This window comes from Crocuta crocuta, unplaced genomic scaffold (assembly GCF_008692635.1).
Source record: "Crocuta crocuta isolate KB4526 unplaced genomic scaffold, BGI_CrCroc_1.0 scaffold221, whole genome shotgun sequence".
NCBI classification, from domain to species: Eukaryota; Metazoa; Chordata; class Mammalia; order Carnivora; family Hyaenidae; genus Crocuta; species Crocuta crocuta.
In genome coordinates, this window is record NW_027528610.1 from 5,402,926 (window position 1) to 5,415,477 (window position 12,552).

The following is a 12,552-nucleotide window of genomic DNA, read 5'->3' on the forward strand; positions in this document are numbered from 1 at the left end:
AGAGAGAGAGAGAGAGAGAGAGAGAGAGAGAGAGAGAGAGAGAGAATCTGAAACAGGCTCCAGGCCCTGAGCTGGCAGCACAGAGCCTGGTGTGAGGCTTGAACTCAGGAACAATGAGATCATGACGTAGGCTGAAATCAGACACTTAAACAACTGAGCCACCCAGGCGCCCCATCCTTCAGCAGCTTTAACTCTTACACGGATGTCCCAGAACAGGAGAAGGCACTGCTTACACCCTAGATTTTAAGACCTACAGCTGGGTTTTGCAGCACTGGAAGGGAAACAAGTCTGCATGCAAGAGACCCTTTGTAAGAGCATGATAAATCTTCACAGCTTTAGTTTCTGATGTGTGTTTTCATCAGTACTGGAACATTCCATGCCCCAGTGCACCCAGAGTTGTAAGGGGCCTTCTTCTTCCCTGAAGCATCCTTACTTCACTAGGATTGTGCATAATCAAAACTCCCTTCTGGTTTAAGGGTGTTCAACCAATAGTTGGGCCAACAACTTTCCATGAGAAACAGGCTCTGCTCTACTTCCCGGTGTGGGAACAGGGACGTCCAACTTCATCCTCTACTCTGTTCGCTGGGACACAGCAGGTAGGAGCAGGTGCCTGGGACAGAGCACAGTGGAACAGAGACAAACCACCCCCTAGATTCCAGATCTTGTTCCTCTCCCGACAAAACATGGAATCAACGTTTGGCAAATAAAACCATTTCCCTCCTTGTGCATCTGTTCTGTTGCCTATTAAACTCACGTAGTAAGACTCAGACGTAACGTCTAAGAATTGTTATGAAAATCAAATATAATACGCTTGGAAAATGTTCAAAAGGCAAAAAACACAAAGAAATGAATCAGTAATCTGTGGTCCAGGCAGAACCTCCTTCCTATCCCTGTTTTCACACTGACTGAACGGGATCTATCAGAATCCAGGCTGGTCCAAGAACAGATTTCCTGCAAACCCCGGATGCATCTGTCATGACCAGATCACGGACGCAGATGAGGCTTCAGCTCTCCGTGACCCTAATGAACACTCACACCGCCAATGTTCATGGCTCAGTGAGTTCATACCAGGGTGGGGATGTCATGAGATCAGAAATACCAGTATTAAAGAGGAGAGGTGTGTCCTCCAGTAAGGAGGTCACACAAACTACCATGTGTCACATTTCATCAAAGCTAAGACAACATCAATTGTAATAGACATCATTATTTTGCACCGTTAAGAAACAAAAAAAAAAAAATCCTTAAAAATTTAGATTCCTACACCGGTAAGAAAGAAACACTTAAATATGAAGAAATGTGCATTTTATGATGAGGAAGAAAAATGGTTTAAAAAATTATTTTTAAAGCTTTAAAAAAGATAGTGGTAATAATTAATAAACTAAAACAATATAGCATGACCTCTCTATGTATCTGTCATGACCCAACAGGCTCTAAAAAATGACACAGGAAAAGTGATCCCTTGTAATCTATAGAAGGAATCCTGAAAGATTCCTGCTCTAACACATTTAACCTGTTCATTTAAAGAATAGCATTTTTAACTCTAAGGCCTGAAAAGTAGCAAAAAACAGAATTGCGTGGATAATCAAATGAGAAGTTTGAGATCAATATGTGAGGAAGCCATGAACCAATTCTAGGTGTGTTAACATGCCTCCAAACCTCCCTTCCATGTAGGAAAATTTATTTTAGGACTAAAATGCCAAGACCAATCATGCTTTGTTGAGGAACGGGTGCTGGTGACACAGATTAGGAAGTAGCGACATTCTGACTGGGTAGGCAGGTTTTGTGAAACAGTTAGGGCTGCTGTTCTATTTTCTTTGGGCGGGAGTTTGAAACCTTTTTCTGTCAAAAGCCACACAGGAAGCAGTCAGCTCTCGGCCGTAACACAGAAGCTGCCACAGACAGTCCACATGCAGCCACGTGTGGCCGTGCTCCTACTCAAGTTTACTTATGAAAATGGGAGGCAGCCCAGTTTTGTTCTCGGGGCTGTGGTTCGCCTTAGAAGACGAATAAAGCCGAGACTCTTGCAAATAAATACATTGGGTCAAACGTATCTAACAATTTGGCTGTTCCACTTGGCAGAAGAATGAAATCTAGAGTCCTTCTGAGTCTCAGCATTTACAAAGAGAAGTTAGGGTCACGAAAAGAGGGAGACTGTATGCACTCTTAGTAAGTAGGCTGATAACTGGGAGGAAGGGCAGGATCGTATCAGTTCTACCTTGGTGAATGAGTAGCCTCCAAAATGCTGCACCTTGGGTCAGTCCATCAGGACTCCGTCTACTTCAACATAACTTATAGTCAGACATTACAGCAAAAGAGAAAGGAGACACAGAGCTGTACAAACGATCAACAGACCTCAAATCGAACAGTGAGGCTTGAGTTACTTAACCGTCGGGCTGAGGCATGCCCACAGAAGGCTCGTGTTAACTGGCCTCTATCTTTCCCTCCTCTTGAGTTTCAATTACCCTCTCCTACTAGACTGGGCATCACCATTTGTACACGAGTCCCATTTTAACAAAGTGGGCTTGGTGCAGAAGCCTTCACGATTATTTCAGAGAGAACAGTATTATGGAGGCAGGCTGTCACATTTGGAATTTCCAGGGAGAGAGGTTTCAGATGACCTTCAGTTCTATCTTCCTTCTCGGGGATCAGAGGTAACAGTGTCACCCCAGAGTCACGGATGTTCAGGGGTAATGTGTTTATGAGGCAGACAATGTGGTACGTCTTGTTCTCAAGATGCTACCACATCGTATTTTAACTCGTATGGACTATGGTTTCTGTGTAGGAGAGAATTCAGAATACAAGTAGGAGTGCATGTTTGAGAACATACAAGACGCTGCCTCAGCTCATCACTTCTGTTCTATTCCTGATCACTGCACTGCTCTGTGCATCAAGGGGCCTGAACCATTTCTGTTTATTTGTTTTTTGGAGTGGATATGCCTTAGAGTGAGCCCCACAGAGTCATAAACCCCTGATGTCATCCCCTCTCTCTGCATGTGTGTGTGTGTGTGTGTGTGTGTGTGTGTGTGTGAGTGTGTTTGGGGGTGAGAGGCTGTTGACTTGTTCTAACCTGTTGAATATGGCAAAGGGGAGGGGACGTCACTCCTGGGAATATGCTGTGTTTTACAAGACCTGGTCTCAGCAGACTGGCCATCAGGCTTCTGCTGGAGAACAGCCATGTCATGACCTGCCCGGGGTGGGAGGTGGGGGAGGCGCACACGGGAAGGAACTGAGAGTGGACCCCAGCCAACAGCCATCAAGACAACGGGACCTCAGTCCTCTAACCATAAGGAAATGGATTCTGCCACCAAAGGCCGTGAGCTTGTTAGCAGAGCATTGGCAGAAGCCGCTGAGCCCCCCAGACAAGAATGGAGTGCAGTGAACACCGTGGCTACAGCCTTTGTGGGGCCCGGAGGCAAAGAATGCGTTTGAGTCGCGTCCAACTCCTGACCCACAAACACTGTGAGATAATAAATGGGTGTTCTTTTAAGCCACTAGGCTTGGGGGTAATTAGTTATGTACCGATAGATGACTAATAAGAGATACATTAAATTGAGTGCCAGGTCAGCATATGTTTTCAGGAAAAGTCTGGACTGAGTCCCTGAAGCAGCCGACATGTTTTAGGAAGATGGACGGGTGAATACGTCAGCTCCCTGGAGGGAGGACAGAGACCAAGATTTATGCTACTCGGGAGCATCGCCATCCAGGAAAGGGCTGCATACAAAGACATACGAAGCTTCTACTTCTTTCCAATTTAACACTACATCACTAGCTTAGCTGGGATCATCCTTACAGAGCAAGTGGCTAAAAAACTCCACATATCTGCCAGTCCTATATATTATTTGAGGCATTTTAATGTTCACAATTACTAAGTGCTTCCAAACACTTCACTGACAGCAATCCTTGGGTCTGAAGGCAACACAGACGTCAGTACGTAAGAGTGTGCAAATCACCGATATTCCGGCCAGTCACGAAAAGAGAACAACTTGCAGAGCAAAACCAAAGTGAGATCAGAAAGGCCGCATGTTGATCATGTTGGTAGCTGAGAAACACTTCCATTCCAGTTTTTTCTCCGACAATACTGAATGCCCTCCTAGGAGAACCCAGTTACACTAGCACCCTACAGGGCCGTCCAAGGCACGCCCGGCCACAGCCGCACTTGGATGCAGGGAAAGGTGTCAGGCTTGGTCTTTCTAGCTAGAGTGAGGGCATCTTACTTGCTGAGCCCCAGCTTCCCAGTGCATCCACACACAACTCTCATGGACTTGCTGTGTGGCTTTGGTTATGTCCACGTTTACCGGGAAGGTCAAGGATATCAGGACTGCGGAGACACTTTATCCTCCATAAAATTGATGGAGCTATTATTAGCCCAGCTCCAGGTTCATCTTCTCAGAGTAGAATTTGCGTGCCCTCCCAGATGAAACATGGGCAAGAAGACCGCATGAAGACCTCATGCAGGGGAAGGCTGGACCGCTAGGTCTCTCTGGAGAAGCTCGGAAGAGATTCCTGTCAGCCTCCAATTCGCTTAGAGAAGCCCCATAACATCACGTCCCTCTGACACTACCGGGCATCTCTCCTGGTTAGGTCCCCACGGCCCCCACGGGGCTTCCTGGACTGCCACAGTGGGCTCCTCAACCTTAGCTCTGTACGGGTCTCGTGGCTTCCCCATTCTTTCTTTGAGAGCACCCCGTGCTCAACCCGACTTCCCTTCCTCCTGGCTGTGTCTGAGCACACAGCAGGCTGCATCAGACCCTGGACTCGCGCTCCGCTCTGGTGGACACAGTCCAGTAGAGCGGCACTTCCCCTCAGCAGCACAACGGGCGATTTTAGACACTAGCTTTCCAGGACAATCACACCGGAGAGCACAGGGCAAGTAAGATGCCTCCCATCCAGTTAAAAGTGGGTAAGCCTTCTGCCCAGGACGTGGGGTGAACCATGGCATGGGAATGTTGAGCACCCCACTACATATAAAATGGGTGTCTTCTCCCACTGGCAGGTAAACTTCAACAGCGTGCTGACAATGACTCACAGACTATCCAGGAGGGCAGCCATAGTTTGTACCTTTAAAAAGGTTCTAGACTCTAAATATACGTAGTAAAAGTTACTTCTGTGTGTCTGATTAATGAATAACAGAAGCAGTGGGTAGCTAGGTTTTAAGAAAACTCAGTAATGTTTTTCTTTTTTCTGTGAATACACACACACACAGACACACACCCATCCCCAAAGTAAACTGATCTCCCCAACCTGCAGAGGAACACGGGTGCCCTTCCACGCCAGTGATGCCGCCGAGCACATCGGATCTACGGCACGTGCTAAGGGTCCCCTGGGGGACCCGGGGGCCGTCTTACCTCGCAGAGGCTGTGACACTGCTCCTTCTGCACATCCCAGGTGTCCTTGCATGGCTCCAGGCACTGGGAGAGAGTAACAGGAAGTCAATAAACAACGTGACAAGAAACAAGGCCAACAGAAGAAAACCTGCGCGCCTCGCTTTCCCGTGCCTGCTTGTGCGACTTAGCTCAGGAAAGCCGGCCCCTCAGCTCAATGCCGCGTGAGGGGAATCTGAACAGGGGCCTCCCTACCCAGCAGGAACCAGAAAATGTGGATTTCAACACAACTGGAGAAAAGCTGCCCCGTTTGGAGATGCCATGTAGGGAAAGTAGTGATATTCACCATCAGGCAGAACAGTTTAGATGAGAAGTTTGGTCAGTGGTGCGCACAGCTCTTGATCTCCGGGCTGTAAGTTTGAGCCCCATGTTGGGCATAGAGATCACTTAACAGACAATAAAGTCTTTTAAAAAAAGAAATGCTTTCTAAAGGTGGTTGTCACAGGTGAATTTTGCTTTTTCATAAACTCTACCATGAACTTGCTTTTCAACGGGCAACATAGGCCTATTTTCTATATTTCTATATATTCTCCTGCATGTGACTGGGTGAAGTTGCACTGTATTAAATACACATATATAACACATAATTGTTAACTAATGGCTTTAACTCAATGGATCTATCAGCATTAACATGTGTCCAGTTTAATTGCCCTGTCAAAAAATATTGAATACACCTAACATATTTATGAAAGAAATATTAAGAATATATTAAGTCAACCTAAAAATATTAAGCTCTCTGATATGAGAGTTTCAGAATACAGAATAAAGCCTGAATATATGTATAAAATCTATCATTCAATAACAATCATAATTCAATAACAATCATAATTCAATAACAAATCACCACTCAATAACAATCATAATAAATAATGTTATATAGCATATATAATAGTACATATTATATATTAAATGCATCCTTATATAATAAAGATTATGGGATAAAGTATATACACATGATTAATATAGTTTACTACTACACATAATACTAATATAATATATAAAATACAGTACTATATTATACTATATAATAAAAATTATATTACACATATAATACATATCTATATAATTATATAATAAAAATTATATTACATAATACTAATATAATATATAAAATAAAGTACTATTCTAAAAATAGTACTATAGTACTATTCTATAGTACTATATTACTTGTATACTACATACCTTATGTATACTATACTACTATACCATGGATCTATGTATACATACACACACACATATATGTATACTGCACTATATATACTACATATGCCACATAAACTACAGTACTACAAATAATATATAGTACTGTATATACTATATATAACACATAATAGTAAGTAAGAGATAACACCTAGCCCTCATGGTTGAATTTAAAATGCTACATTAATACAATGGAGATTTGACTCTCAATTTTATGTTTTAAAGCAAGTTTTAATTAGTAAGAATTAATAGTCTGGGGCACCTGGGTGGCTTAGTCAGCAGAGCATTGGACCGTTGATTTCAGCTCAGGTCATGATCTCAGGGGTGTGAGATTAAGCCCCGCAGTGGGCTCTATGATGGGCATTGAGCCTGCTTGGGGTTCTCTGTCTCTTCCTCTCCCTCTGCCCTTCCCCTGGCTCACATGCTCACACGTGTGTTCTCTCTCTCAAAAAATTAACAGTCATGTAGCTGAATGTTAGTCATCTAAATATCAGCATACCCCTGGCTCCCATAAGGTCATTATTATTTTATCTACGATTATTTCATTATTGATAAATTTTTCAATTAGGATCAAAATTCTCAGTTAAATTCTAGATATACATACTCTAGAATTCAGGATATATACCGAGAATGTTCACTGTCCTTGGTAGTTACCTCCCCTTCTGTTTGAAAATAAAGATCTAGTTCCAGGGTGCCTGGGTGGCTCAGTTGGTTGAGCGTCCGACTCTTGATTTTGACTCAGGTCATGATCTCACAGTTCATGAGCTCAAGAACCACACGGAGCTCTGTGCTGACCACGCAGAGCCTGCTTCAGATCCTCTGTCCCTCTCTCTGCCCCTCCGCCACTCACTCTCTCTCACTCTCTATCAAAAATAAGCAAACACTTATAAGAAAGTAAATAAATAAGTAAATAAATAAATAAGATAGAGTTAAACGGTATGACTCTATGGTAACACTTCATTTGCAGGTATATCCATTATCTATTTTTTTCCAATCAAAAAAGTATATATACATATGAAAACAAAGTGCTGTCATGTGCCAACTATCAATCTGTCATGGCAATGCTGCTCGAAGTGTGATCAATGGCTGATACTATGAACCTCACCTTGTAGTTTATCAGAAATGCAAATCCACAGCCTCTGCCCCTTGACCTAGAGTCAGAATGTCCAGGATGGAGCCAGGAATCCCTTGTAACAATTTCTCCGGGAAATCCTGATGTTTACTAAACTGTAAAAAGAACTGCCTTATTGTGGTACACTTTTCCCAAGAGATACGTGTATCGAATCATCACATTGTACAAGTTCAAGTTCTACAATGCTATGAATCCAACCTCAGTAAAGTGGGGGAGCAGGAAGAACGGCTACAGAATCTGACGTAAATAAAAGTTCACAATGTCTCTTGTTTTATTTTTTATTAAGAAAAATCTACTTCTTGTAAGAATATTTTAGATTTTATATTCTTTAGTGTTGCATAGGAACAAATCATTTTTCAGTTATCTTTTTTTTTTTAATTTTACTTTAGAGAGACAGATGGTGCAAGTGTGTGTGGGGGGGGGGGGATGGGGGGGGCAGAGAGAGAGGGAGACAGAGAGAATCCCAAGCAGGCTCCACACACAGCACAGAGTCTGATGTGAGGCTCCATCCCATGGCCCTGGGATCATGACCTGAGCTGAAATTAAGAGTCGGACGCTCAACCAACTGAGCCACGCAAGCGCCCCTATTTTATTTGTAAAAACTTGAGCTCTTCCATGACACTTCTCTAAGGCCTACATGAGCGTGTCCCCATTTCACTGGTGTTTACCCTTCCCAAGGACATTAAAGCAAATGCACAGGCTTTGCCATTATCACAGTTCGAAAAGAACACCGGTTTCTAACAGCAATGAAATTGTTTAAAAACTTGTCTACCCTACATGTTTTACGAGTTCCTTAAAGAGTTAGTCTTGTTTCCTGAAGGGATGTCTAGTTCCTTATCTTCAGAGCTCTCTATATGTTTTTAGACATTGGTTCCTAGCCAAAAACATGTAGTGTTCATTTAATAAGTATATCTAGACCTAATTCCTCTGAAGACCATCTGAAGATAGTAAATGATACTCTTCAGAATACCTTGAGATTTCATTCAGCTGAACACATGTCCCATCATGTTTGAGAACCACTCGATATTTTCATGGACACAAGTTCAGCTATTTACAAATGAAGTCTTAGTCATTTCATTCAGGAAACATAGAACAAACATTCATTCCATATAAAACTGCTCAAGGCAATGTGGGCTAACAATGTCTCAGAATAATTATGTCATTCTAGCTTTGTATCATTACTAAAAATGTAAATTGTGAAAACACGCTACTACTTATGCGCTTACCTGCATTGTCACAACTACAGACATTGGTGCCTTAAAAAGTTTCAACTTTTGGGGCACCTGGGTGGCTCAGTCGGTTGAGTGTCCGACTTCGGCTCAGGTCATGATCTCACAGTTCGTGAGTTCAAACCCCGTGTCAGGCTCTGTGCTGACAGCTCGGAGCCTAGAGCCTACTTCGGATTCTGTGCCTCCCTCTCTCTCTCTCTGTCCCTCCCCCACTCGTGTGTGTGTGTGTCTCTCTCTCCCTCTCTCTCTCAAAAATAAATAAACATTAAAAAAATTTTAAGTTTCAATCCTTTGAGATCTCCACAATTCTACATAATCCTATTCCTGACAGATTGTGGAATACCTTATACAAAACAAATATCATTTACAAAAACAGGCATACTTGTGAAATGCTAATGGAAGCAATACATAATGCACTTGTCTTCTTGTTAATCTGGAATCTCTCTGCCAAGGCCAGCATCAGTATATGCAATTCATTTAAAGTTCTATTTTAATTGCATGCTTGCCTCATTTCCAATAACCGGTAATCACCAGTGTCTAAAGATACATCACAAAATGTTATTAATGAAAGTCAACATTTTCTTTTAATAATCCTCTGTGAAAAGTGTCTGACAAGAAAAGCCTGGATATAGAAATCTGAGTAAATCTTTGCAAGATAGATTTGCTAAAGCTGTATTTCTTTAGACTGCTCTTAGCCAGGTAGAATGATTGCAATGAAAGCCAGAGAGGGGCAAACAAAATCCCAACCATTTCTCTCACACTTCAAACAAGAAGAAAAAGCATCCTGTTTCTCCAGATTTTTTTTTATAAAGGGGGTTTTGTCAAAAGAGGGAAGACTAAAATCTCATTTCCACAGGAAAAAGATTCCTACAAGCAGACAATTGCTTTGGAATTTACTACATATCACAACTATAAGTGCCCTGATCAAATGACAAAGAAACAAAAAAAAAAAAGTTACTATTTTGGCAAGTGTCTTAAGCTTCCACACCTTAGGAAGATGAAGTCTGTTTAATTATTTCTTCCCACATTACTGCTTCATGCCAAATGAAGAAAAACTTCAAAATTCAGAGAAAATTTTAAAAAATCAGCTGACAAAGCTAATCACATAGATCATCTGGAATTTAGACACCAATTATTTTTCACTTCATCTAGAAAGGCACATTTGCAATTTCACTTCCTTTGATGCTAATTCTGTATTACATTTATATTTTGAAAGGCACAGTAATACAAAACATGTACATATGATATGCTACTAAAATGCTAAGCAATGAACACTGAAACGTTGTGACATTTTACTACAATATTCTTCATGTGCAGTGCCAGTTCAATAAACATCTGTTAAGCAAATGTATTGATAAATTGAAATGCTTTTGCCAGCAGTTCCTGGAGCCGGCAAACTCAAATACATCCAGGGACCAAGCAGATAATGAGTAAGAGTGAAGGGGGATAAGTTATGATCAATGGGAGTCCCAGGAAGAAATATAAAGCGGAGAGCTTACCCAATGACCAGGACACAAGTAGTGTCCACTGCCTTCTAGTTGTTGCCGAGACTGCCCCACGTGCCACCCTTCTCAGAGACGTCAGGATACTGGCCCTACGTAAACCTTTCCAACTTCTAAAGGTACTGCACAGCACTGTATAGGTAATTTTATTGCAATTTACTTACAGCGTAAAATATTAGATACTTATTTTAATTGCTCTGAGTAAGTGGTTTTGAAACGGGAGTAATTTTGTCCTCTCAGGGACCATTTGGTGGTATAAGTAGATGGTTTTGTTTGTAACAACTGAGGAGAAAGGTACTAGCTTCTAGCTCGCAGAGGCCAGGGACGCTGCTTAAACATCATCCAACACACAGGATAGTCCCCACCATCCCCCCACCAACATGATAAAAAAAAATTTATCTGGCTCCAAGTTCAGTAGTGCTGAAGCTGAGAAATTTCTTTAAAAAAAAAAAAAAAAAAAAAAAAAAAACAAACAAAAATANACTAGCTTCTAGCTCGCAGAGGCCAGGGACGCTGCTTAAACATCATCCAACACACAGGATAGTCCCCACCATCCCCCCACCAACATGATAAAAAAAAATTTATCTGGCTCCAAGTTCAGTAGTGCTGAAGCTGAGAAATTTTTTTAAAAAAAAAAAAAAAAAAAAAAAAAAGCAACAGAAATGCACTGGATTAGTCCTAATAACAGAGTTGATCCAGAGAAACAAGCAGCCCAGGAGAGAAGAGGAAAGGTTAACTCAGAACTGTCACCTCTAATTATGCCACAGTTTTACATGTTTTGGTTGCATCCATCCTTCTAAGACATCGTTTTGACAATGTGAGTTCTCTGACAAAATTAGACAATAAGTATCCCATTAAGCCCCAAATATACAGCTTTATATACAAAACATCTGGTCAACCAGCAAATCCTGCCTAGCCAACTTCTTCAGCCTCCTATGACTTGCTTTTCTGGGAAGCTGGTCTCTTTTCTGTTTCCCAAAAGCAAGATCTCTCAACTTCCATTGAGTTATGATATTTCTTCCTTAAAGAGAGTCTATTCTGTCCCTCTCCACTCTGACCAACAGCTATTTCAAACCACCTGCTTTTGACCACTGTTACCTACACAGCACCTGCTGGATCCCCGTCTACAACTCAAGCACTCCCCCAAGAATCCTCACATTTTATTTCTGAGTTATTCATGGAGGCCATGAGTTCTACTGAAGTCTAACTACCTCCAATTGACTATAAACTCCTTCGGGGGGCTTGTGTCTGCTCGCTGTTTATAAGCCTTCTTCAAAAGGCATGTGGGAGTGAGCACACACGCAAGAGAACAGATTCTCAGGAACATCCCCTGCACCAGAACAGTGCAGCCAGCACAGAACAAGGGCACAGAAAGCCTGGCTGTGAGCCTATCTCTGCCAGGTGTCTAAGCTATACAAAAATCATAGAGATAGGTGCAAAAATCATAGAGATGGTTTAGCCTCCAGGGGGTAACTCAACTATGAGAATGCAGTCGTTCGTACTGTCAGGAAGTTTACTGAATGTCGAAGAGTCCCGGAACCCTTATGGATTTGTAAAGGACTCCTGAAATTATGTGTTGAGTGGTGCCTCATCACAACAGATCTGCGGAGGTATGTAAAATTAGGTACTGATATTCATACATGTTAGAGAGACGAAACTGCGGTTTAGAGCGGTTGAGTACACAAAGGAAATGACTATGGTGGAAACTTCCAGAACTGAAAGTTGGACCCTATGCTCTGGCACACTCAAAGGAATGTTATTTCCATTATAGAACACTGTGCTATTCAGGCCACCTGCTACAAAGACTTCATGAGATAACGTATGTGAAAGGGATTTGGACACTGAAAAGCACTTCGCAAATCTGTAAGGTTACTGAAGTACTATGACCTCAGAAAGGTTTCAGCTCCAAAATGCTCTAGGTGTTACAAACTCCAAGGTACTTATGAAATCATAACCAATAAGACAGTATTTCATATCAAAGACAAAGGTATTCAACTCCTACGAGCCAAAGTACTGACAAAGAGGGAAACTATTGCTACCGCTTTGTTGAACCTCCGTCTGGACAGGTTAGCACAAATTTCCATACCTTACATTTAACCAAACACTTC

General features: G+C 42.1%; 1 protein-coding gene across 1 annotated transcript in view; it reads right to left on the bottom strand.

The window, feature by feature from the left end:
* Positions 1-12,552, bottom strand: part of ANOS1 (anosmin 1) — a 607,978-nt gene that overhangs the window by 72,595 nt on the left and 522,831 nt on the right. The window contains exon 4 of the mRNA XM_077754738.1: positions 5,346-5,408. Within this exon, the coding sequence (XP_077610864.1) occupies positions 5,346-5,408 (63 nt within the window). The remainder of the gene's footprint in view (positions 1-5,345; positions 5,409-12,552) is intronic.